Here is a 27585-nt window from a genome sequence, read left to right as displayed (position 1 = left end):
TAACCCCTGGGTAGCAGATGAACAGAAATCCGGACAGCAGGAGGGCAGCAGCAGTTTTTGAGGGTGAAAATCCGGACCAAGAGCTCCCTCTCTGACCGGCTCCCCCCCCCCCCCCCCCCCCAGTATCCCTAAGGAGAACTGCCAAGGCACAGCTCGCACTACCGGAGCGGGCTGCAGCAGCATCCCAGCGGAGCCGGCGGCCCAGCGCCGACCAGCGCCCGCCCGCCCAGCCGGGCCGGCTCCTCCCGAGCGCCGGTCGCCCCCCGGGAAAGAGGCCGCGGGGTCTTCGCACCCGCGGGAAGGGAGTCACGGGAGGGGAGGGAGGGCTGCGCTCCTCCGTGCGCGGCCGCCGTCTGCCCCGGCCCCGGGGCGGGCGGGGAGGGGAGCGGCGGAGCTGCCCTCGCCGCGGCGGGGCCGGAGGGGGGGGGGGGGGGTGCCGAGGCGGCCGCCGCTCGTCTCGCAGCCGCCGGCGGGGAGCCGGCCCCTTCCCGCGGGGGCCGGCAGCGCCGACCCTGCCGTGTGACAGCCGGGGGGGGACGCTGCTGCCTCGGCGAGGCTGGCTGCGGCTGCGGCGGCTGCAGCCATGTGTTTCTCCGCCTGCCTGTGACACAATAACACGGGAAGCGGGCAGGGGGGGGGGGGGGGGGGGGATCCGAGCCTGCCGAGGGGAAAAGTGACCTGCCCCGCTCAGGTGAGCCGAAGCGGCGGGGGCAGGCTGCCGCTGCCCTCGCACCCCCCCCGCCCCCGGCGACAGGCTCTGCGGCCGCCGGGGCCGGGCGGGAGGCGCCCCGCGGAGCTGCCAGCGGGGGCAGCGCGGCCGGGGGCGGCGGCGGGCGGCGGGTCCCCGGTCCCCCCTCACCCGGCGGTGCTGCGCCCGCAGGCCGGCGGCGATGGAGGAGGGCATGAGCAGCATGCAGCAGAAAGCGGCGGAGCTGGAGCACATGGCCGAGGTCCTGCTCACCGGCGAGCAGCTCCGGTAAGCGGTGCCTCTCCCCCCCCCCCCCCCCCCCCGCAACCACCACCTCTGCGGCCCCCCCGAAAGGCGGGAGGGGGATCTGCGGGGCGGAGGGCGAGGGTCTGTCCCCTCGGGCTTCCCTTGCACCGGAGCACCTGCCCTGCTTCCAGCGCGTCCCCGGGCTCCGGCCCCGCTTTCCGCAGCGAGGAGGAAGAGGAGGAGGAGGAGGAGGAGGAGGAGGAGGGGAGGTGGCAGCCGACGCTGCCAGCCCGGGGAGGTAAGTCACCGCCTCGGGGGTCTTCTGCCCCGGGCACCTTTGCTCCCCTGCGTGGGATAGGAGGCGTCTGGGGGAAAGGCTGCAGCATCGCTAAAGGGATTAAGCGATGCAGAGGGAGAGTTGCATCTTTAAAGAGGAAAAAAAACCCCAAAGAAACCATAAGCCATAAAGTGTTTCAGCACTCCAGCGAGAAATAAGCAGAGCGCAGGGAACCGCTCCTGCACAAACGCCATGTGCTCTCCGGCTCCCGCAGCGGTGCCGGGCAGTGACCCTGCAGAGGTGCTCCTTATTCCAAGGGCTTGTTTTTATTTTGCATCAGCTGGTCCCAGCAGATGGAAGGGGATCCCTACTGTCAGTGCCAGCAGTAATTAACAGTGCTGTGTGACTGGAGTTGTGCGCAGCACAGAAACCGTTAACAAAAATGCCTGACTCAGTTAATTTTTAATTTCTGTGATGTATTTAGTGTGCCATCTGTACCCATACACTACAGAGGAGAAAAAGAAATTTTAAGACTTTCGGCTTGTAGATGGAACATCTTGTGATTCAGGAAGAAAAATCCTATTTTTATCATGTGTTATATGTGTAGCTAGAAAGAGATTGTAGAAATATTTTCCCAGTAGTTTTTGCTTGAATTTTCTTTGAACTTTTTGCTCAAATGCCAGACAAACACTGCAAAATGATAGAAATGTTGCTTGATTTAGGAGGTGCCATCATTGCTGCTAGTACAGACGCTGACATTGTTACTGGTCGGATCCACATGGTGAGGACCATTGACACCTTGTGATGCACACCGGTGATATCTGTGTTTGGGGATTAAAAGTTGTTTTAGTGGTCTGGCTCCAGTACACACCAGTGTGTGCTCTAAGCTTGAGATTCCTCTTCAAAGTAGCCTGAAGTGAAACCTAGGGTGACAGGGTGCACCGGCACACAGGCTCTGCGTGGTGGACTTAGTGCAGAGTTGTTCATCCAAGTGCCTGATAAGAATCCTGCTGTTCTTAATTTATCTGACTAGAAGTTGGAAGATCGAAGGCTAATACAACATTTCTATGAAGATCACATTAATATTTTTATACCCCTCATAGTTAAATGTAAAAGCAAAAGCTTTGCAATCTTTCGGGAAGGAGAAGACTGAGGAAATTTCAAGAAATCTGGCTCCTGGAATCAGCTCATTAGTCTCACAATCAAGCATGACATTTGCCATCTGATTTATTAAGGTAATGAAATATGGTGCTGTTTTGGGGCAGGACTATCTACAGATACAAAATAATTATTCCCCGTCCTGTGAAGTTACCTATGGACAGTCCTTTGCGAATCTGTAGGAAGTGGCCTAGATCTCCTTGGACTGTGGTTTCACGAACAGCTCAGCCTGCATAATGTCTAGCTACTGCTGAATGGGGAGATCCACTCTCTCCCTGACCCTTTTCCTACTCCCCACTCCCAGCTGTGTAGTCCCACCTCCTCCCTCGTGCCGCTTGCATACTTCTTGCACCTTCCTGGGAGCAGATCCAATGCGGCGACGCAGTAGGTAAGTTAGTTTTCTGAGCTGCTGACTGCTGGAACCCACAGAAGATAGGTGGTGGGAATGTGGAGCCAGGAGCAGGAAGAGGAGGTAGCGGAGAAGAAGCAAGATCTCTCATTTTGGCAGCAGTGAGGTGTTGGGTCAGCTGGAACCCTCTTGTGAAACTGCACCCAAAATTGTCTCTCTTCCCCCAGTTTTTTGATAGCTTTGTTCTGTTTCTCTGTCAGGATACTCTATGCAAAGTGTTAGTTGTCTTCAGTTTTCCAGACCATAAAAGCCACCAAATACGCAATAGAAAACTGGCCGGTAGACAAGTTTTAGCCAACCCTGCATTTAAAGCTTCTCTTTTCCTGTCCAAGAAAGGTGTCTAATTGTTAAGGCTAAATGAAATTGTGGAGGATTTTCAGGATCAAAGACAGGCTATCTCAGCAGCTTTTGGGGCAGGCAAACAGATGATAGAAAACCAGCACACGCACTCAAGGAAACATACTGTACTCTATTCTTAGTGATGCTTACAAATGCCAGATAAGCCCCCAGCAGGAGTGATGCAGCCAGACAGGTGATTATGTGTGTATTTGGGTGAAAGTGCATATGAGCAAGTGTTGTATACTGCAAGATGAACACTTAGGAGTAAAAGTGTAAAACGAAACTGTGAGCATGGTGTGGCTTACACAAAGCCAACCGAATGTAGGTATTTAAAGCACTCCTGTACTAGACCAAACAGTGCATGTGCCCAAACTCAAATACTTATGAGAGGTGCTTGATTTAAATTCCTTACAAAGTTCCTATTGCCAGTCTCACCCCAGCCTCACATATTGCCTCATAGCCCCCATTCGTGTGGCCTGTTTGTTGCACATCTGTCCCTCTCTGGCAGGGACTTCTTCATGCAGTAAGGGCTGAATTCATCTGAACAGCACCTTGGCAAGCCTGGCTTTGCACGCTGGCAGTGCTGGCAGTGGGGATGGAAGCCCTGTGCCCCCTTCCCCTCCCCAGGCAAGTGCAAGCTGGCTAGGGGAGGGAGAGGAGGAGGCCAAAGAGTTTTGTCCTTCTTGTTACTGTCCTTCAGTTGCTTGTGATCTGTGTTTCTCCTTTGCGAGGTCAGGAGCCTCTGCCCCGCTGTGTGCTACGTCAGCTGGCAAATGCTGGCTCTGGGCTTGCACCCACCAGCTTCAGTCATGAGCGGTTTGTGGGAGTTGAAACCGTGATGTAAATCCTGGTCCATGGGTGGCATGATTTATGGAAAAAGAAACAGGACCTTGAGCTATATTTTAGCTAATGTGGTAAATTTTTACATTCAGTAGCGTCCTCTGCCTCTAATCCCGGTAGCTGGCTGAGTGAATACCTAACTAGCTTTTACTTTTGGTTAATGGGAACATAATTTTTAAAGTGAGGACTTCTGAAGTTTGGCTCTTGATAGGCCTTTTAATTATCAAGCTGACAGCCATGAAACAAAGCAAAAGATCTCAGCAGTGTGGCACTTCAGGACAGACCTTTTGGCAGCTTCTCTCTGCCGTGCAGAAGACTAGGAGGAGCAAGGCGAGAGCTGCGATGGGCACGATCCAGCTGTGGGCTTTCCAGGCACCGACAGCCCTGCAAGGACAAACTGCCTGACAGCTCCAACCACCCAAACCCCCAGCTCTTCCCTCTGTTCTGCTGCAGTTTCAGAGACCCTGTAGCTGTTCAGTGGTGAGCTCGCTCTTTGGAGGATGCCTGCAACAGAGCTGCCCTTAAAAGGCTCCATAAGTTACAAGTAAGGGGTATGGACCCGTCTCCTGAAGAAAGTGCGAGCTCTGCTCGAGAGGCTCACGGGGCCTTCAGCTTCCTTGGCACTGGGAGAGCCCTTCGAAGCCTGCACCCCGCTATGTCCCTGCCTGCAAACACTTGCCTGGGGGCAGCCCCGGCGAAGCGAATGGCCCTGAGCTCCCTCGGTCTCGCTGGCTGTGCCTGAAGGAACGTGTCACAGCCGTAGTGCTTTGGATAGTCATTGTTGGAAACATAATAACGGGAACGTAGAACAGCACTACCGAAGTCAACAAGAATTTTATCGGAAGCAGAGCGATTCCAGGCTCATTTCCCTCCCGGTCGAAGGCAACAGGTTGTGCCCGTTTCAGCACTGTTTGGCAGAAGGATTAAAATATCTCTGTCTGAGTTTGAGCATTAACTTAGTTAGAGCTGAATCTTGCCTCTGGCAACCAAAAGCAGTTTCAATGGGCATGTTTTGATATACATGCTGGCTGCCTGTCTTACAAGTCAGGGGTGTCTGAAATCTTCCTTGTCTGCTAACTGGTTCTTGATGCCAGATTGTCACCAAAATCTGGTACATCTTCCAAGAGTCCCTCATTTCTTGCAGAAAATATGCCTAGTCATTCAGGGTGTCTTCAGGCTTCAGTTGTCCAAACAGCAATATTAAAAGAGCACCTTTTTTTTTTTTTTTTAAATCAGAAATTGCAATTGTATATATGGTGCAGTTCTCTGTAGTAGGTGTAACTTGAATGACGTTTGATGTCTCTGCACACTTTTGGATACCTCTTTATCACCAGCCTTTACAAGAAGCAACACCTTTGCTGATTCACACTTATGTTAAATAGTTGGGTAAATAATTAGGAAACTTGTTAGATGAGCCAGTGCTTTTGATAGAATAGTTCTTATAATTCAGCATCTTCTTTCTTTCTGCTTAGGGAAATACGAAGCATGTTTCTTAGAGATTTCTCTTTCTTTCAGAAGAGACAAAATGCAAGGTATGGTTCAACAGAAATTTGTTTGCCTTTTTGTCAGAGTTTTTATATGAGTTTCATCTTACAAAAGAGGTTTTACATGGTAAACAGCTATATGTTTTGAAGCTGCAAGACATGTCAAAACCAGTATTCACTGGTCTTCCAAAGGTCTCACTTCAGGAAGATTATCACTTTAAGAAAACTTCTTAACATATTGGAGTGCATAACTTTCAGAGTCATTAGCTTCTGAAGGGTGATAGCACCAACAGGTCCATAAATGTTTTTCTTATTCTGAGCAATAAATAGTCAACCTTTTTCACAGTGGTAAGGTTCAAAAGTTCATTGGCACTCTAAGGTGCAAAGAACCCGGGGCACATAACAGTAACAGTTTCTAGAGAAATATAATCAAGAGAGCCTTACCTCTAATGTATTGCTATAATATAGAAAAATATTAACCATATAGTTCCATAATTTATTAAATGCTATCACTGTGTTCGAAAGTATATTAACACTCTAGTGATGCACTGCTACAACTGTGTAAGCTTATACGCTCAAAGGAATGTAAGGATTTAAGATACAAAATTGTCTAGAGGTCACTTCTTCTCAAGTCAGGTCCTCACTGATCTTCAGATATTAAACAAACCTATATGCCATTTTTAGAGACAGAATTCGTTAAGATGAGATTTTGTAATCTGCCTAAGCCAATCCAATATTGTACTTCCACCTAAAGGGATGATGTGTTTTTCTACCCCCTGCACCTTGTTCTTGCAGCCTCCTTAGTTCTCCACCAGTGGCTGCATTTCCCTTAGCCAAGTGCTACTGATCGGGCTCAAAGCTAACCCTGAAAAAAATAGTTTTCAGTTGTCTCACTTGAGGAGGCTCTTGTCCGCTGACTTCTTCAGGGCAGATAGGACATAGGAGATTGTATCATCAGATCTCTGTGGAACAGAGTGCTCCAGAACTCTCTGTCCAAATAATTTCACTTTCATTAATTTGTTTTCCAAAATCAAGCAACCAAAAAATTGTCAATATCTTCTCTGTGAGTTTCCACCAGAGTGATACACTGAAAGAAAAGGTTTCAAAGTGAAGGTTGGTAGAGCTGCAAAATGAAGTGCTGTGAAATCAAGAAGTTTCCTACTAACTCTACCCTATCACAACACTTTCAATTATATATTTTAATTAATATAAATTATTTTAATTTTATAAAAAGCATGTGTTTCTCAAATTTATATGTTCATTTTTTCTAGAATCTTTGATACCTGGTGCACCTTCTCATGTGTTTCAGTCTTGCCCGTTTGTACTAATTTTAATGGCATCAAGTCCCATAGGTATACATAAGCATGCATATATATGCGTATATGTATATGTGTATGTATATGATTTCTGGGCCAGGAATCTCAGTTTCTCATGTCCTTCAGTAAAATTTGTGGCTATTCAACATTTGTAGAAATCAAGACGTAAGGCTTTTGTTTGCTCAGTTCTTTCCCTTAAGCTATGCCTTTTAATAATTCACTCGTTCCCGTCAGCAGCTTTCCTCAAGCACAACTCAGAGATCAAGTAGTTAACAATGCATGTGCAAATAGTGATCGCTCTTTCGCTATGTACACAAGAAGGCGGATGTTGTATGGGTGGTTTGTGCTGTATATTTTATGTATTCCATTCCAGATGGAGTCAATCATTAACTTTTGTCTCAGGTTAGCAGAGATCAGCAGGCAAGCAAAGGATCCTGGATGGGTGTAGCATGTGCAAGAATATTTTTATTTATTTTATGTTAGAGGAGCAGCCTATGAACAGGTGAAGGAAACTGTTTTGATGTTGATGCTCGTGCAGGGAAGGCAGAATTAATGTGCCAAAAGCAATCTAGCTTTGCATTTACTACACGATCCCTGCTCCTGTGGGGGCAGTGCCCATAGGCTGGCACCATGACAGAGAAGTACTATGGCTTGTCATTATTATTTACTATTTGTGTAGCGATAGCGCTTAGGAATTTGAGCTATTTATCAGGTCCTGGCAAGGGTAGGCACTGTATGCTCTGAAGAAAAATAAAGTCCTTGCAACACAAATCTTGGCTGCAATTTGTAGCAGTTTCTTGCAGCAGTAGTGGGCTCTGGCTGGTGAGGGAAGGTCTGTGTGAAGCTGCCAAACTTGGGGAACCAAAGTGGGACTCTGTTGGGATTGGGATTTCTGGTTTGGGAGGTCAGACACCGAGCCCAAGCGTGGCATCCCGAAAGCGCAAAGAAAAATACCTCCCAAATGTGGAGATGGAGAGGTGGTACTGTGTGTGCCAGGATGGGTGGGGAGCTCTGGGTACCGTGTTCAGGAAAGGATCCGCTCTTTTCTCCCTCCACAGTCACATCTGTAGAGTGAGAGACCAGACTGAAGCCAGGAGGGAGGTCAACCAGCTTTCACTATTGGATAAATGGACAAGGACTAGGAAGGAATCAGTGCATTTCATTTTAATTGAGGTATTTCTTGTATCTGTAGACTCCAGTACTTTTTGAAATGTAAAACGTAAAGAATTTCAGTACTTCCTGTGATGTAAAACTTAAGAAAGTGAAGGATATTGTCACAGCAGCAAACGTGAGCTTCTCCGCAGTCCAGCTAAGTTCCTGACACAGACTTCGTCATCCCCATCACAAAGTGCCCAGGCACTGAGTGCTGGCTTGGGTGGTAGCTCTTGGCTTAGGATCTGCTCTCAGAAACAGACATTCCCTCCTGAGGCTCTGGGCCCTTCTATCTTTCTTGCCACTTAGTCTGTTTTTTATTTTCGTAACACTTGTATTGTGGTTAACGCTTTTGCCTCTTTCTTCCTGGCAGAGCAGGCTTGTGTGAGTCCTTTTGCTAAATGAAAGATACTTTTTTTCCTGTGTTCAAGGCCAGGGTTGAATACAGTCATCTCCTCAAAATAAACTTTTGTGGGAAGAGATTAAACTAACTGATGAAGAATTGGCAAAGGCGTGAAAGGCTGGGTAAGAAGCAAGAGCTAAGCAGGTTTGGTTTGTGTACCTGGTCCCTGAAGAAAAACTGCATCGAGGCTCTAAAGGTTAATAAAGACAGAAACTGCAAAGCTTCAGGTCTCGGCAGAACCACTGCCGTTTTTTGAGTGAAGGATGCACTTCGCATGTTAGTCATGGGTTGTTCCTGGTTTTCTTTTCTTAAGCAAGAGCAGGACATATAAACCACATATTTTAAACAATTTTAATGTATTAACCACTGGAATTAAATACAGCTTAAACCTATTTGAACACAGGCTTACAAGGGTCTTTAGTTACACTGCTTCAACTAAGACTATTGGTATTATAATGGAATGGAGAGACAGATTTACAAAGGCAGTTTGCCTTCACTAGATAGCAGAAGGAAAGCTGAGAAGGGATTTTTAATCACTTTCATAAATATTAACAGTAATGCCTTTTTAAAAAAATTTTTTTAACTGTTTGGAGATTTGACCTTTCCCTTGAATCCCACATTTTTCCTGTGGCCTTAAGGAGAAATGACTGTATTGCGAATATACTTTTGTTCCTTGCAGCAGAAAGAATAAAACTGATTGCAGAGTTAAAGAAAAATAAAATATTTAAACCTACACTGCCAGGAGGGTGCTATAGCAGGAGTGGAAGTAAAATAATGTGCAATCTTGCTCTGTTATTTTTTTAAAACTCTGAAGCATTGAGTTGCATGGAAGCACGGAGAAAGGGAAAAGATAACCCACAGACTGTGTCACAAGCTCACTCAGGCTCTAGAGAAACCTGTGAAGTCAAAGGAGCCTCCTCAGGCAGGTCTGCTTCTGTTACATCTGTTTCTGTGTTCCTCAGCAGGGCTCTTTTTGTCATGGTACGGCTACACAGGGATCCAGGTATGCCTGGAGCTAGAGAGGCAGAGAGGGGCTAATAGTTTGGACAGCTAAAACTTTGAGCTAGTACTGCTACTGAAAGCAGTGGTCCTCTCTTTCTTGTACCCACACCAGCATAGGTTTTTCTGCCTCCTGGTTCCCTCCTCTGTGCTTCCGCTGCTTCGGACTGGCTTAAGCATCTCTGGACCATCACCATACGGTAACCTGCTGTCGTGGTTTAACCCCAGCTGGCAACTAAGCACCACACAGCCGCTCATTCACTCCTCCCCGGTGGGATGGAGGAAAGAATCGGAAGGGTAAGAGTGAGAAAAATCATGGGTTGAGATAAAGACAGTTTTATAGGTAAAGCAAAAGCTGCATGCACAAGTAAAGCAAAACAAGGAATTCATTCACCACTTCCCATGGGCAGGCAGGTGTTCAGCCATCTCCAGGAAAGCAGGGCTCCATCACGTGTATCAGTTACTTGGGAAGACAAATGCCGTCACTCTGAACGTCCCCTCTTCCTTTTTCTTCCCCCAGCTTTATATGCTGAGCATGACGTCCTATGGTCTGGAATATCCCTTTGGTCAGTGGGGGTCAGCTGTCCCACCTGTGTCCCCCCCACCTTCTTGTGCACCCCCAGCCTACTCGCTGGTGGGGTGGGGTGAGAAACAGAAAAGGCCTTGGCTCTGTGTAAGCACTGCTCAGCAGTAACTAGAACAACCCTGTGTTATCAACACTGTTTCCAGCCCAAACCCAAAAGATGGCCCCATACCAGCTACTATGAAGAAAATTAACTCTAGCCCAGGCAAAACCAGCACACGTGCACTGGGGAAGTGATCAGCAGGGCTTTTGGATGGCTGATATTTCAGTTGGGTCAGTTTTACAAACCAATTTACCACATGACCACATAAAAGGTTTCTCTGAAGAAGTGCGGGGCGGGGAGAAATGGGTGCTGGTTTACTCCACGTCACTGGACTACAGTTTAAGGCTGCGGTTTTCTGATATGGCAGGTCTAACTGCAGGCTGCTACTGCCCCGCTTTTATCACTTCTGTCGCACTGTGCACTGGCATTTGTCTGGGATCAGAAGTTCAGGCGACTAAAGCAGCTGAAGCCAAATAAGAAAAATTTAACTTTCTAAACAGGCTCAGCATGAGGTCAGATCAGTGCCAGCACGGGTGAGGGAGCCGGCAGAAACTCGTGGTCAAGGACAGAGAGAGAGGGAATGGTGGCAGCAGCCACTGCTGGGTTTGCTTGGCCACCCCCTCAGTGCTTAATTTGCCTAAGCTCAACGTGGGTCAGACATTTGCTGGATTCCCATTAAAAAACTTCAGATTCCAGTAGAAGACAGACTATAAAAATCATGTTGAGTTTAAATGCACAATGCACATGTTGTTACCAGATAGGAGCAGAAACTATGTTTGCAATTTTCCTAGATTATTTCTCTTTCAAGGTTTTTACCTTTCCTTCTGCACTCTTGTCAGGGTATTGTGCATGACTAGAGACAAATACTGACATTTCATATGTTTTGAAATTTGTACTATGTAATTTATATGACCAGCACATCGCAGTGCTGCTGATGTGACAGCACTACTTCAGAATGTAACCCCCTACCTTAATTATCAGCCCTATAATTTTACAGTCTTCATAGTTTGCTTCTTAGCAGTGCCTCGATCAAGTAAATGCATTCAGATCTCAAAGGTGCATTTACGAATAATTAAAAAAATATGCCTGATTGGGCTTGCTAATTCAGAGCAAATATAGAAGCTGATTTTCACACAACAAGGCCATATTTCTCCATTTCCTTGCAATTGTGTGGGTGATTACATGGGCTACCACAGCTGTGTCACAGGGATTTGCAGACAAATGAGAGTTTTCTGGTTTCTGTGGAGAACCGGTGGACTGTAAGTCATGCCGTGGGTTTTACAGCGGCGTTGAGCCGACGTGTCTAGCTGCTGCTGCAGAGCAGGGCAGCCCGGCTCCTCTGGATCGGGGCTCCTGCTGCGTGGCCTGGTGCTGCTGCGTTGGTGCGTGTCTGACCCCGTGGTGAGCGGTCTGGGGAGCTCAGCCAGGTTACCGTCATGTCAGACTAGCACCAGTGACAGTGCAAAGGGTAAGGTCAGCTGGCCTGGGGTCGGGGGTGAGGAGCCCCACAGACCCCCCTTCTACTGGGGGACCCTATAGTGAGATTGGCTTCTGATGGAGGCAAACCCTGATGTTAAAGCACAACTGTGCCAGGCCAGGAGCCCCTTCTCGCCCCTTTCATCCGTTCTTCCCCTGCCCAACCCGCTATTTAGATGTCAAGTTTTTGGTGGAGATCATAGCAGTGCTGGATGGGATTTGGGGGTCTACATCCAGACAGCTCTGTGGCTGTTTGGGTGAGGGTGCCTCCTGTGTATTAAGGCAGCAAGCGCAAAGATGCTCGCTTGAAGATTTAAAACCAAATGGCAAAACTGGAACTAAATGGCCAGTCAGAGCAAAAGCCAACACCACCTGAGAGACAGTGATAGCAAAGGTGGGAGCTTGAAAGTGAAGATAAGCATGGTAATGCTGTGTTTGATGTGACAGAAGAGGTGGAGGCAGTGGAAGGAATGAGGGAGATGGGCAACCTTATTGAGATCAAGAGCTGTGGAAACTATCTTTCCAAGAGCATTCCAGATAAATAAGAGCCAGACAAAACGATGTTTGTCAAGGACAGTGCATAGAAGAAACCTTGAGGTGTAAGATGATAGGGTAAGAGAACTTGGAACAGAACTTGAACTTTCTGGGAGAGAAGTACGGCTCTCCTGGAGGTGCATTGCACAAGGAATCTGCAGAGACCAAAGTTCTTCTGCTGATAAGCAGCACTATCATGTTTATCCTTTATGGATCCTGGTTTGGGAAGATTCTCCCACTCCCAGTAGCACAGCTACCATCTAGCACAGTGGCCTTTGACTTGGAGTTGTGGAGGTTTATGTGGGTTTGTTTCATTGCTTCTCACACAAAGGGCCATTGCCAAAACAGGTATATTGCTGTAATGTTTCTATTAGTGTTCAGCTGAACTGTTGTGCAATCCGCTGACTCTGTGTATGCACCGCTTTCCTGCATATTGGGCCAAATGAGTTTATCAGCAGGAGTTAAAAAGAAGTGTTCGTATGTTGTATCTGTTGCTCTTCATGTTACTCATGTCTTAAAAGCGCTGAGGCTGCTTAAGGCAAGCCTGTGTATTCCTTTGTGTTTTCGCAAGCCATTCTCAGCTCTGATTTAAGACGCAAACCTAACACAAGGGATAATTACAATGTAGTTCGTAAAAGCAATGATTTTTAATTTAATTCCAGTGAGTATTGCAGAATATTCACAGGAAGCTGAAGTTGTGAGTGCTTGTCTGAAGAATCAGAGTCCAGCACTTATGCTCATCCTCTTTAGGAGGAGAAGCTGACAACATATGGCCAACACGTCACCCAAAGTTAGGATTGCAAATAATGGAAATGACTTCTGAAAAGATATTGGCTAAGCATTATTTTAGTGCTGATTGTCAGCAGTGGAACAATTGCCTTTCATTTTTTCCAGAAAAGAGCCTTCTCTTGGTAGTCACACATCCTTTTCTGCAATAGCATATAATTGTATAGCTTAGAAATCAGGGTGATATAATAGAAAGCTGTTAATTGTTTCCTGATGCTCAGGATGTAATTAACTTATACTTTCCTCTAGCTATTTTTAGTAGGATGTAGAAGGAGTAACTCCTACCTTAAACTGCTATTTTGCTGCTTGGTCAGTGCAAACGGGAAATTGTAGTGTGAAGAAGCTAAAAGTAGCATTATCATGTACAAATCCCAAAAGAGATTGTACAAATACCATTTTGAGAACTATTTGGGCCTAGAAGCTTAAAGACTTGTGGACAATTAAAGTATTTTCAAAACTAATAGCATTTGGACAAACTCAGACCTTTCAAGTCTTTTGGGAAATGGTAGAAATAGATAAGGTTAAATTTATAAGTAGATCTCTGTGACAAGAAAAATGGCTCCATAACAGGAGCCATTGGTATCATACTGCTGCTTGTCTGATTAGACAAGGCAATGAAAGTAGGTTCTTAAAAGCACACTGAACAAAAAGAAATAAAACAAGGTTTATTAAAAGCTTATTATGTCAACCTTAATTTATGCAAAATTATGCAATTACCTAAAATAGACAGCAAAAAGGTGGCTTCGTACAAGAAATGCATTGACGCACTGGAGCAAGCCCCAAGGAGGGCTGGCTCTCGGGGTGGAGGAGGGCTGGAGCACACGATGTACGAGGAGATGCTGAGGGCTGGGTCTGCTCAGCCTAGAGTAGAGAAGGCTCAGGGGGATCTTAGCGCTGGCTGCAACTACTTAAACGAGAAGGTGTAGGGAAACAGGGAGAACGTCTTCTCCAAGGTGCACAGGGATAGGACGAGAGGCAGTAGGCAAAATTTGGAAAGAATTATTCACCATAAGGGTAAGTAAAAAATTGGAATAGGGGCCTGGAGAAGCTTGGAAATACTAAAATCTTGCCTGGACATGACCCTGAGCAACTTAGGACTAACTGGACATGCTTTCAGTATACGTTGGACCAGATGACCTCCAGAGGTCCCTTCCAACATGAATTACTTTATATTTCATGAAGGCATAGTGTGATGTCTTCTTTAAGCTGTAGTGGCTGATATTATCAGCATTTTGTTACTGGCTGGTAACCAGAGGTTATTATTCACTCAGTTGCACTGGTGGGAGGGCTTGTGAGAATACTTCCTAACCTATTTCAGTGCAAAATCAGCTGGGTTAGTTTGTACAACGAATGCGGTGGTGGAGAGTGCCACTCCTTTCACATTGTCCAGCTTTTCAAGCAAATTTAAGGATGAGAAGTGTATCCACTTCCAAATGAATGCCCAAGAACTTTTGAAATCTCTCTGTTTCAACTGATTTTTTTATGCAGATGTGAAGGTGAGAACCTGATTCCTTTGACTGCACTGTCTTCAGTCAGGCCAGGATTTTACCCCAGATCATGTGAGATTCATGAGATGTCAACATCACCACTCTTTCTGCCACCAAGAGAGATTTTCAGGGTGTCTGTGAGGTTATCTGTAGATCCATTTCTTAGGCACTTGGGGGACAGAAACCAACCGCATATGTAGGACATACATACTGGTTTTATATCAGTCCTTGAAGGATGAGAATAGAGAAAAGACTGGGGGCAGTGTACAGAGTAATACATGCTGGAAGGCCAGTAGATCACATTAGTGCCAGAAATCCTGCTGGCTATGTCGTGCTGGCATTACAAGAGGAACAGTAATCTCAGGGCAAACCACCTGCTCCTCCGTTCTCACTGCCTGCATGGCGATTCAGCAAACAGATCAAGCACTCTCAGATGCTCTGACACTGTGCACAAAGGGCCCAGTTTGGGAGTTTATTTGTGTGCATAAATTCCTGGTTTTCCATAGTCCTGCAGCTCCAGCTTTGCTTGTAGAAGGTGGATTTTCAGTCTCGTGTTGAGGCAAGAAGGTATTCGAACTGTTAACACTTTCTTCCCTTGGAGGGGCATGTCTTATCTGATAATCCATTTGGAAGGTAATAAGATATATTCCCTTGCCTCCACAGATGCAATCAAAGACGTGATTAAATCAGGCATGTGCCCAACCATTATCCTGCCTTTTTGAAAATAATACCTCTTTCAACACGCACAAAGCAATGAGATTTTTTGCTTTCTCTGTATGCTGTTGTGCTTTATCACAATGCTGCAAGGCCTAGATCCTTTAAAAATATTTCATAACAGGGAAAATCCAATCACTTTAGGTTTCTGTAAAGTGGTGGTTTTTCTGAGTGCTATACTTTGGGCCTACTGTAATGAATCAAACAGTGGTGGTTGAAAGATCATTGCTTGCATTCACTTTGGCTACAGAGCTGCTCCAAACTAATATATTAAGAACTTCGTATGACTTTTTTTTGTTAAATCTGTAAATCAACACCAGCTGAAACAGTGTATCCTACGTAATTTCACATGAAATATGTTTGTATTCTGTGTTGATTTCTTTTCTGATGAATATGGAACATCTGAGTTTATATGAGGCCAGTAACAACGGTACTCTTGGGAAACACATTACTGGGGCACAGGAGGAAGAAAAAAGGATTGCGTAAACTGTTTAGGAGAAGCACAGTAAACACAGAAAGAAGAATTTATTTAAACATATAGTGGCTAAGGAAAAGTTCTAGTGGACTGGAAATTGTGGACTTTGCTTGCAGGCTGAAGACTGTACACAGCACATCTTTTCATGTAAAATATCAGTATTCCACCTCAGAAAATGACAGACCTGTGGAAGAAGGCACAGAAAAGTATTGGCCACTTGATCAATGATTTCATGTCTTCAGTGGCCACAAGTCTTTTCCAGTTTCAGCAGTTCATATATGCACAGCCTACTTACGTATGGAGTGAAATCTTGCAGAGTTCAGCATTCAGAAAGCTCATTGTAGTTACATTCAAATTAAGACCTAATTGGCACTGTTTGTATTGTGCTTTGATAGCCAGGGCGAGTAATGGAGTAAACCTTGGCACACTCTTTAGCATGCCTCCACGTGTCTGGGTAGCTACAAGAAGAAGTGCCCATGGTCCATCTGCCCAGCCGTGGTTGTCGACACCATCTGAGGAGCAACCATACCCACGTTCCTACAGATCCTGCCTTTCTTCAGGACACGCGATGTCAAGGCTCGTCTTGAGTAAATGAATTGAATTTAGGATTAACACACAGTGTTGGGTCATTTACACCGATGGTAGGTGAGTATCTGAGTCTGTGTAAAGGCACAGCGCTGGCCCTGACCTCTCACCTCCTCTTGTCCTGTTGCCCATCTAAAGCCTATCCCTAACCGTCTGTGCAACATGTGTTTTGGATTCAAGTTCAGGCCTGACCCAGACTTTGGAGCATGTTGTAAACATAACCATATTGTTGTAATCTAAGTCTACCAGCATTCAACTGAGGCTGATAGCATATGTAAAGCTGATGCCGTTACTTGGTGAATAAGGATCAGGGTGCATGTTCTGAGTTATTAAAGTAGTAAGAAGTCACGGTTTGAATTTATTGTCAGGGCACATAAATACCTGTTCACTGAGCTTTCTGCATGTGTGGAGAGGCAATTTTGCCTAGAATGAGAAATGGCAAACACATGGCCCAGCAATGGGAGCAAGCTGTTCAGTAGAGCAGCAGAACTTCTCTGGGCACCTTATTGACTTATTTAGTATTTTAAAGGAAAAATTCCATTTAATCTTAAAAGCAGAGGAAGAACGCTTCAGTAACATTCATCTTTTCAAAGCTCATCTACTTGTGAACATTTAACAAGGCCTAATCAAACAAGACAAGATCCTTGATAGCATCCTGACAAGAAGGAACTATTCGTAACGAGTTGTTATGCAGCAGCTGTGTATCTGTTCATATCATATATCAGATGCAGAAAAATGCTGAGCTCATCCAAAGAAACCATCTCCAGGCTAGATTTTTGCAAAAGTAAAAACCTTTAAATAGAATTAGTGTTTAACTAGGATTTTTATCAATACATTTTCCTTAATGATAAAGTTCTTCATTAGCCTGCCAGAATTTAAGCAGTGAGTAACTTCATGCCATTGAGTAATTCCCTTAAATTCATATAGCATAATTCTTTATGTTGCATGTTTGTATGACAGATAAAGAAAGAGATTTAAAGCAGATAGATAGGACAGTTCTTTATCATTAAAACATTTGTGTCAGAGAGCAATTCTTGCTATGTTTAAAAAATGAATACAGTAGTGTTATGTTGCAGAATTGTTGAGTAAAATCATTGCTACCATTTGGCATAGGTGCGTTTGGAACTCATTCAGTGTAGTTTGGGGCAACCAATAGCTTTCTGAGATATTTTTCATTTTTTCTCTGTAGATGGTGATTAATTTCTTCTTTTTCATTTGGCACTCACAGTGAAACCTTATTGGATGTTACAGGTTTCTCTTTAAGAAAAACATATATAAATAAGCAGAATGTTAATTAGGATTATACTGATTTGTTGCCTCCAGCTGGCTGTGAAGGTCATACTGGCTTATATGTTACACTCAAAACAATGTTTTTCTTAAGCAAACATGACAACTTAAGGGAACTGAAAAAGGCTGTAACATGAGTCTATTTAGGCTTCTGTCCTATTTTGATTTATTTACTTTAATAAATACATACTCTATATTATTTCAATAAATAAATTTAAAAAAAAATCATATGCCGCTATATAAAATTAGACAAATTCCAGGCTTGAAAAGACCAGGGTGACTATGACTATATAGTCAGGTTCTTCGTGGTAGCTTCACAAGGTCTCAGATGGGGGCCTGGAGGTTCCTGCAAACCTCATTATTTGGGTCCCAGCGGGATGAGTGGGTGTTGCATGTGGAGGCAGGAAAGCCAACTGAGTACAGGCATGTAGAGGCTTCACCCAAAGGTAAAATGCAGAGTTGGGCCATGGTGCTGGGAGAGGGATCCTCAGCCATGGCAACTCCTCCTGGCTTCTACGCTTTGATTTAGCAAGGATGCAGACCAGACCCTTGGCCTCTATGCCTGCTGCTGGCCAGCTAATGGGCTTTCCTCACAGCAGTTCCCCAGCCATTTTTTGAGACAGTTGTATATCACAAAGGTCATAGGATTTCCCTCAGACATTGGAGGAAAACATGCCACTAGTTTGGTGTTGACTATATGGTAATGGCAGGCCAGTTACATACCTATCTTCTCAATCAGCCACGTAAGGACTATTGTATGCTTGCACAGTGAAAATGAAAACCAAGTAATACCCTGTTGCAAAAGCAGGGAAGCATACTCACACATACGGACGTCTCTCATCATACTTACAGCTCCTGTGCCTTGGCAAGCACATGAAGAATATCTGTGTATCTGCGTACCCACTTTTACTGAAAGCCTTAATATAAACAGCAAATGTCTTAATATAGGCAGTGCTTGAACTTTTCTTTTTTGCAGCTGACATGAAACAGGACTTTAGAAAGGCTGTGAGTCCTGGTATAGTGCATTCAAAGGCCAGCCTCTGATATTCTTCCTCCCTGTAGTATTCCCAAGGTTGTTCATAGAAATTAGCGTAAAAGTCATGTAATTATTAAACACAGGACTTAAGGTCTTCTGCAGAATACTATAACACGTGATCCCGTAGTTTATTTATTACAGTTCTCTAAAAGTTAGGTAAGTTCTTGCCTCGAGTAACAATTAGAAAATTTTGCTCCAAACCTTTGTCTACTTTTTACCTTAGGATCACTCAGCATGACTTAAATAGCTTTTCCTGCACTCTGCTTTTAACTCACCTGAAAGATTATAGACAACAATTCCGTTCCTCTCACTTTTTGTTTAGATAAGGCTAGACCCCCAAGCCAGTAACTTTTTCTCTCTGTTCATGAGACTGGCTCATCATTTCTCATACCAGCGTAGTGCTGCTTCATTGTGTCTCTTTGGGCTTATCGTTTTTGAATGAGGATGGCATGAACAATACAAAATATTTAGATGATGTCCTGTAGTATTATATACAATGACATGAACAACTGGATTTCCCATCGTTTCTGGAAACATCTCAGTTAGTACAACCTAAGATTGCCTTTGCTGTTTGTATGGTCTCAGCCTGTCGATAGCCTGTAGTCAGTTGTATTGGCTTTGTGTGGCAAGGTTTTGGTAGCAGGGGGGGTTACAGGGGTGGGTTCTGTAAGAAGCTGCTGGAAGCTTCCCCTGTGTCCAACAGAGCCAATACCAGCCGGCTCTAAGATGGACCCGCCGCCGGCCAAGGCTGAGCCCATCAGCGATAGTGGTAACGCCTCTGGGATAACATTTTTAAGAAGAAAAAAAAAAGTTGCTGGGACAGACAGAAATGGCAGCCGGAGAGAGGAGTGAGAACATGTAAGAGAAACAACCCTGCAGACCCCCAGGTCAGTGAAGAAGGAGGGGGAGGAGATGCTCCAGGCGCCGGAGCAGAGATTCCCCTGCAGCCTGTGGGGAAGACCATGGTGAGGCAGGCTGTCCCCCTGCAGCCCAGGGAGGTCCATGGTGGAGCAGATATCCACCTGCAGCCCGGGGAGGACCCCACGCCGGAGCAGGTGGGTGCCCAAAGGAGGCTGTGACCCCGCGGGAAGCCCGTGCTGGAGCAGGCTCCTGGCAGGACCTGCGGCCCCGTGGAGAGAGGAGCCCACGCTGGAGCAGGTTTTCTGGCAGGACTTGTGACCCCGCAGGGGACCCACGCTGGAGCAGTGTGCTCCTGAAGGACTGCACGCCGTGGAAGGGACCCACGCTGGAGCAGTTCGTGAAGAACTGCAGCCCGTGGGAAGGACCCACATTGGAGAAGTTCGTGGAGGACTGTCTCCCGTGGGAGGGACCCCACGCTGGAGTGGGGGAAGAGTGCGAGGAGTCCTCTCCCTGAGGAGGATGAAGCGGCAGAAATAACATGTGATGAACTGACCGTAAACCCCATTCCCCGTCCCCCTGCGCCGCTGGGGGTGGCTACGTGGAGAATCCATGAGTGAAGTTGTGCCCAGGAGGAAGGGAGGGGTGGAGGGAAGGTGTTCTGAGATTTGGTTTTATTTCTCATTACTTTCCTCTGGTTGATTGGCAATAAATTGAGTTAATTTTCCCCAAGCTGAGTCTGTTTTGCCCGTGATGGTAATTGGTGAGTGATCTCTCCCTGTCCCAACCCACAAGCCCTTTGTTCTATGTTCTCTCCCCTGTCCAGCTGAGGAGGGGGAGTGATCGAACAGATTTGGTGGGCACCTGGCGTCCAGCCAGGGTCAACCCACTACATCAGTGAAAGTTTAGCTACTGCATATTCAGCATTTTCTTACTCTCTGTTGCTTTTACCCTCCAAGTTCTCAGTTTTCAGCAGACCATTTTGTTGTTAGTGCACAGCCTTGCATTTCATAGTCATACCTGTTCCTCCATTTCTATTTTTGCTTTGTGAAGATCAACTGCTAACAATTTAATCACCTCTAGGTGACCCAGTGAAATGGATCATTACTTTCAGTGTTTAAAAATTTGCATCAGTTCCAGTTTTATTTTATAGTTTAGTGGTCAACCACTGGATTTCAATAGACTTCTGGAAGACAGTGGAAAGAACTCCCTTGAATCATGTCTTCTGTCAGTGTAACATCTTGCATATTGCAGTATTGCCAGCTGTAGGAGGTAAAAAAAAGCACGAACCAGTGCCAAAATATGGTTAGATTATTTTTTTATTTAAAGAAATTCATTAGAGTGCCTTTTCTAGTCAGTATTTTTTCACTTACTGCTTTCACAGCTTCCTTCAAAATAAAAATAAAACCCAGTAATGCAGTTATACTAAACATGAAAAAAAGGAAGCTATTCATTTAGAATGGGAAGAGATAAACAAAGTGTAACGGTTTTAATACAACATACTGTATATTGAAAGAGTATTGCATCTATACTCATTTTAAGATGAACCTACGTATTTGTTGGAAGTGAGTAAAAGTCTTGAATCATAGTCTCAATATAAAATTGGGTTTGTTAACAATAGTACATAGCACTAAGTATTTTATTACTCATTTTATTACCTGTCAGGTACTGGCTATTTGTGCTTAATGACGCTCACGATTACACAGCACAGTAATTGGTTAAGAGTTTTGTGTAGAGATGGAAAACAATTGCTAAAAGCAATTGAGATATTACTGCAGTATGACACATTATGGTGATTCTCACCCTCTACTGCACTCTTGTGAGACCTCAGCTGGAGTACTGCCTCCAGCTCTGGGGCTCCCAACATAAGAAGGACATGGACCTGTTGGAGCGAGTCCAGAGGAGGGCCACAAAGATGATCAGGGGGCTGGAGCACGTCTCTTAGGAAGACAGGCTGAGAGAGTTGGGGTTGTTCAGCCTGGAGAACGCTCTAGGGAGACCTTACAGTAGCCTTCCAGTACCTAAAGGGGGCCTACAAGAAACACAGAAAGGGACTTTTTACAAGGGCATGTAGTGATAGGACCAGGGGTAGTGGCTTTAAACTGGAAGAGGGTAGATTGAGATTAGATGTAAGGAAGAAGTTCTTCACTGTGAGGGTGGTGAGGCACTGGAACAGGTTGCCCAGAGAGGCTGTGGATGCCCCATCCCTGGCAGTGTTCAAGGCCAGGTTGGATGGGGCTTTGAGCAACCTGGTCTAGCGGAAGGTGTCCCTGCCCATGGCAGGGGAGTTGGAAGTAGATGATCTTTAAAGGTCCCTTCCAACCCAAACCATTCTATGATTCTATGATCATCAAATGCTTTCAGCAGGGTTGCCAAGGACTGCTGAAAGGAGTGCAAACAGTTGGTGCCCCTCTGAGGAGCATAAAATATCTGGGAGAAGATCTCCTGCAGGTCTGCGGTGCTCAGGCTGAGAGCAGCCATGCCTGGAAGGACTTTGAGATCAGGGGTTACCCAAAGCCATAAAACATCTCAGCAAAATGATTTGTCACTCATCAACAGGGTGGGAGAAATATCACAAATGCACTTGAGATAAGGCACTTGGCTGATTTCAGTTGTCCTGTGGATTTCTTGGGTTACCTCTGGCAGATAATGACACCTTTTACTGTTCGCAGTGCAAACCTGTTCGGTGCTGCAGTGCTTTCTGGGTGCTAATGGACTTGCTCTTCCCCAGATGCGCTGGGAGATGGGTGGGTGGGAAGACCTCCTCATTTCTCAGATCTGAAACTTGCTGCACACAGTGAAAGAGCGTAGCAAGGTGATACTCAGCTTTTCCCTATGGGCAAGTGTAAAAGGGATGTCAGCCTTGCTACATAAGGGACCTCAGCCTGTAGCTTTTTTTGGCTCCCCTACCCCCTTGGGATGCAACGTGCATCCAAGAGAGTGGTTGTCACACAGCAGAGCTTTCCGGCATCCACAGCCCCTTGTATCCTTGCTGCAGCCCCTCTTCTTGATGCCCGTGACACAGACCTGTAGTCCAGCATCCTATTCCCCAGTTCCCAGTCTGTCTCTCCAGGTTCCTGAATGGCAGTGCCAGCTGGAATAGCTGTAGCAGTAGGGCTTGGGCTGTTTGACCCCTATTTGCCCTGTTTTGCCAGTTTAGCATTTCAAAGGAACATTTGCCTCTCCTGGCCATGTTACTGAGATAACCAACAGGTCTGCGTTCCCTAACACAAATTTCATTGATATTCACTGGCGTCCCATGAGACCTACACTGCTCCTTGCTCAGTTTTCTGTCCGTAAAATACTTCCTTTATTGAGAGTGATTTTCAGCATAAGTCCACAAGAGTTGGTGGGCTTTTGGCTACTTTGTTAATCCAGTCAAGAGATTTCTACAACAACAGTTGTCCTGTGGTTTCTGGTCTGCACTTTGAAATTTTGGTGGTTTATGGTAGAATTCTTCAGTTTAGATTTGGGAAAACATCCCCAAGAAAATAAGTCCTCACAGTACTTACTGATTTAGTAAGCTTAAGAATATCCTTGCAATGGAGAAACAGAAAAATAATGTGAATAAATCCTAGTTGATGGCCATAAGCAAAGAGGGCTTGTTCTTCAGTGAAAAGTACATTGGTTCTTTGGGGGATCCACATAGTAGTATCACAGAGATCTTGACTTGCATGCCTTTGTCCCATATGTGCATCCCAGCTCATCCATACATGAGTGAGAAGCACAATTCTACTTGACTTCCTTATAGAGGAGGAGAACTGTGAGTTCCTGAGTTCTGACAGCTTCAGCCCAGAAAGCAAGCAGCCAGAGCGAGACAGGCAGACTCCCACTTTCCTTATGACTAGGTGCAGGTGAAATAATAACTTGCCTGCCTTTTGTGTTTTCATCTTCGTAAAACACGGGTTTATGCTTTCCAGTGAGACAGAAGCTCTCAAGGTTCAAATGTGCAGGCAGTTGGAAGTATTATTCATGTTTGCACACATTTTGATTAAAAGTGAAGTGAAAGTGAAATGGCTTGGCAGGCAGGGAGGTTAGCCACTTCACAGCTTCCTGTGGACATGAGGAGAAAGTATTGTTAGATCTGTAACCTTGCAAGATACTGAGTTTTCCTGCTTCTTGAAAAAGAGAGGTGAACAAATATTGTTCTAATTTGGTGATACTGTTAGACTACCCTCACACGTGGGTATACCACAGCCCAAAGAGAAAAGTGGAGGGGAGTCAGCAGTCCACCAAACACATTCCTTTCCCTTACAGGGTCAAACCCTAGAAAAATGCCAACATAAACCTTCCAAAACTTGATATAAAAGTTATCTAAAGATCATACTTACATTCACTGTTTTGCCAGATCAACATTATGCTGTGTTGTTTTAAATGAAGACCAGATAGAGGCTCAGATTATACTCCTTTGAGGTTTAAAAATCCCAACTTTGGTTTCGTGAGTGGTCTCTAGTTTTATGACAGATCAATAGAAACACACAGATCTAATTTCCTCTGCAGTCTAGAGTACTCACAAGGGAGGCTGTGGGTCTGCATTTCTGGCCTGAATTTGTGGGCTGAAAGAGTGTCTCCAAGAGCCGTCATTGTGATTTCATCCTAGACCCTGAGCCATGCTTGTGTCTGTTCCCCAGAGGTTGCTTTGACCCCTGCCAGTGTTGGTAAGGTGTTATGAGTATTGGGGATGTCCCTGTGCATGCTTGGTTGCAGGCTCAGTGACCTTATTACTTTTGAATTTATAAAAAAGGGCTTCACAAAAGAGGCAGCCCCAGTGTTTTATTTAAAGCCACAGGGGTGCTGGTGAACTGTCACTTCTTTGGAAGCTTTAGGCTCTCCTCCACAGTGCACCAAGAGGTGGTTTATCTGATACCTCTCTATCTGGCTCTGCAGTCTGGCATCTCCTCACGTTGACTACGTGGCTGTGGGCAGAACAGTGGAGATAAACACAGTGATGAGAACTGATATCAGGAGCTGCTTTGAAGACACCCTCTCTAACCCTATTTCAGATGGTAGAATTCCTTCTCTGCCACAGCTACCAACACAGAAATATCTTCATCCTATTACCAGTATGACCCCATGTTTTAAAGGGTATTTTAGCTCCTGTGAATATCAAGTGACAGAACTAAGTGATTGCAGAGCTGGAGCATAAATAGAAAGAGGAACAGGCAGCAGTGAACCGCTGACACTTCAGCTGAGACTTGGCAAGCCCAGATGGAAATGCTTGTCCCAGCAATACACATCGCATTTGCAGAGTACCTTCACGATCGCCTCTCTGTACAAAGTTTATATCGTCACTGACCCTTTTTTTTTTTTCTGACGGTGCAAAGGCAAGTTTAGTATAAAGGACATTTCATGTAGTTCTGTATTTTCCTGGGTGTGTATATATCCACAAACACCGCTATAGGCTCACTTATTTTGTAAATAATTGGGTCTGCAGCTGACCTGTGAGTTTTAACTTTCAGTGGGAATTATGCTTCTAAGTCACTGAGGCACTTTGGAAAATGCCATCTTTTAGAAAGATGCCTGTCTACAGTGCTGTAGACAGGTCATATGCTTACATTCAGAAAATAGCCAAAGTTAGCGACCTCTGGGAGGATACAAAACCGTTCTGTTTCCAACAGAAAGGGGCAATTCTACCTGCTGGTGGAACACCTGTGATGTCTTTTGAGAAGAGGTGTGGAAAACCCATACTCTTTAGCCATCATCAATTGTCCTCATCTTTGGCAAGATATTTTTTTCTGTCCATATATTTTTGTCACAAAGGAGGTCGTGACTTGCTTTACTTGGAAATAAGTAAATCCTTCTCTGACAGAAGTTTAAAATATATGAAATTTGTGAATTAATTTGAAGATGGCAGAAACCACCTGCAATGCTTTTCCCCTCTGCATATCACTGTTAATTTTCAAGGGCTCTAATATGGTTTTGTTCACAGTTTACCTTAAGGTGATAAAAATGTAGTAGTGCAATGCATGCTGACCAGCAGGGCTCAAGCTGGGATAGTCCCTGAAACCAAGGGTATATGCTAAAGCGAGGTGCAACGCAGCAGTAAACTGTGGGCATGCTGGAACTCATCAGCGGCAGTTGAGCACTCTGGGGCAGGACATGCTTTGTGCCATGACTAATTACAACATCAGTGTATATTGTTAAGTAATTAGTAAATTCTGCTAAGAAGCGCCATTTTAAATGGTCTCTTCACTGGTGTTTTGTTCTTCCATTAAAAAAAAGTTGTTCTATAATGATATATTCTGTCATATAGATGATATATATCTCTCATATATATGATATATAATATATGCCATGATACATGATATATACAAATATATCATACAAATATTATATATCATTTGTATATATATGATTTATTTGTATATATCATAAATATACAAATATGTATGCACACATATCTATATATCTATGGCTTGGCTTCACCAAGCTCAAGTCTTGCCTCACCAGCCTAGTGGCCTTCTATGATGGAGTGACTACATCAGTAGACAAGGCAACAGCTACAGATGTCATCTAGCTGGACATCTGTAAGGCCTTTGACATGGTCCCCCACAACATCCTTCTCTGTAAATTGGAGAGATACAGATTTGATGGGTGGACTATTCGGTGGATGAGGAATTGGTTGGATGGTCACATCCAGAGGGTGGTGGTCAACAGCTCAATGTCCAGATGGAGATCAGTGTCTAGTGGTGTCCTTCAAGGGTCCATATTGGGATCAGTACTGCTTAATATCTTCATCAGTGACAGTGGGATCGAGTGCACCCTCAGCAAGTGTGCAGATGACACCAAGCTGAGTGGTGCGGTTGACACATCTGAGGGATGGGATGCCACCCAGAGGGACCTGGACAAGCTCGAGAAGTGGGCCCATGTGAACCTCATGAGGTTCAACAACGCGAAGTGCAAGGTCCTGCACCTGGGTTGGGATAATCCCCAGTATCAATACAGGCTGGAGGATGAAGGGATTGAGAGCAGCCCTGTGGAGAAGGACTTGGGGGTACTGGTGGATGAAAAGCTGGACATGAGCCGGCAATGTGTGCTCGCAGCCCAGAAAGCCAACCGTATCCTGGGCTGCATCAAAAGAAGCATGGCCAACAGGTCGAGGGAGGTGATTCTGCCCCTCTACTCTGCTCTTGTAAGACCCCACCTGCAGTACTGCATCCAGCTCTGGGGCCCCCAACATAAGAAGAACGTGGACTTGTTGGAGCAGGGCCAGAGGAGGGCCACAAGGATGATCAGAGGACTGGGGCACCTCTCTGATGAAGACGGGCTGAGAGAGTTGGGGTTGTTCAGCCTTGAGAAGGCTCCAGGGAGACCTTATTGCGGCCTTCCAGTATCTAAAGGGAGCTTATAAGAAAGATGGAGACAGATTTTTTAGTAGGGCCTGTAGTGACAGGACAAGGGGTAATGGTTTTAAACTACAAGAGGGTAGATTCAGACTAGATATAAGAAAGAATTTTTTTACAATGAGGGTGGTGAAACAATGGAACGGGTTGCCCCAAGAGGTGGTAGATGCCCCATCCCTGGAAACATTCAAGGTCAGGTTGGATGGGGCTCTGAGCAGCCTGATCTAGTTGAAGGTGTCCGTGCTCATTGCAGGGGGGTTGGACTAGGTGACCTTTAAAGGTCCCTTCCAACGGAAATTATTCTGTGATTCCATGATTCTATGATATATGCATATATATGTGTGTGTATGATTGCTTCAGGAAGGTTAAAAGTGGTGAATGAGTGGAGCACAATATGACAGTCTTCATATCACGTTGCCTATTGGGTGTCAGAAACCTACCTGTTCCCCGCACATTTTTACTGAGCCTTGCTAGGATAAACAGGGACTATAAAGGATGTACTAGGAAATGGTAGATGAATAATTCAGAAAATTACCAAGAAGAGCAGGAGGCTTTTTGTCCTTTCATGCATAGAAATCAGGACTGAATGGTGCTCTGCAAGATCTGTGTTAGCCAGGCACAAACTACTAGACTTAACAGAGTGAAATAGCTGGGTGAGATATTTGGACCATGGTCCAGTTAGTGACATCATTACTGTCTTCAGCCAGCAGGCTGGCCTTTTCTGGGGTTTAAAAGGAAAGCTAGAGTCTTGTGCAGGCATTGCCTTTGCAAAATCCTTAACCATTGGTTCAGAAAAAGATGCAAGAAACTTCAAAATGCATAGTTTCCCTGGTGGAAAACAAAATGCAATTTTCATGTAGCTGCAAGAGCGATTTCTTCCCAAGTTCATGCCCGACTCTTCATTTCTGGGTAAAGATTCTGATTTTTCAATTTTCATGACTTTTCTGACAGTTGGCAAAGAAAATGCCTAATGGCCTCTCAACAAATAACATTGTTCCTGATTAACTCTGAGCATGTTTACTGCAAAGCAGGAGCACTGTGTTCCAGGTTAGCCCGTTCCACGCTAT

General features: G+C 45.3%; 1 protein-coding gene across 3 annotated transcripts in view; it reads left to right on the top strand.

Annotated features, from left to right (window-relative positions):
* Positions 1–514: 514 nt before the first annotated feature.
* The window catches only part of DEPTOR (DEP domain containing MTOR interacting protein), a 78165-nt gene continuing 51094 nt past the window's right edge, over positions 515–27585 (top strand). The window contains exons 1-2 of one of the 3 annotated variants that reach the window (XM_041123027.1): positions 515–691; positions 881–976. In XM_041123027.1, coding sequence (XP_040978961.1) covers positions 891–976 — 86 coding nt within the window. In that variant the 5' untranslated portion in view covers positions 515–691; positions 881–890. Of the gene's footprint in view, positions 977–27585 lie in introns of all 3 variants that reach the window. The other 2 variants (XM_041123026.1, XM_030011630.2) reach the window with 2 other exon arrangements.

The sequence above is a fragment of the Aquila chrysaetos genome, chromosome 4 (assembly GCF_900496995.4).
Source record: "Aquila chrysaetos chrysaetos chromosome 4, bAquChr1.4, whole genome shotgun sequence".
Taxonomy (NCBI): domain Eukaryota; kingdom Metazoa; phylum Chordata; class Aves; order Accipitriformes; family Accipitridae; genus Aquila; species Aquila chrysaetos.
The sequence above is the reverse complement of the archived record's forward strand: the minus strand, read 5'-3'. Positions and strand labels throughout refer to the sequence as shown.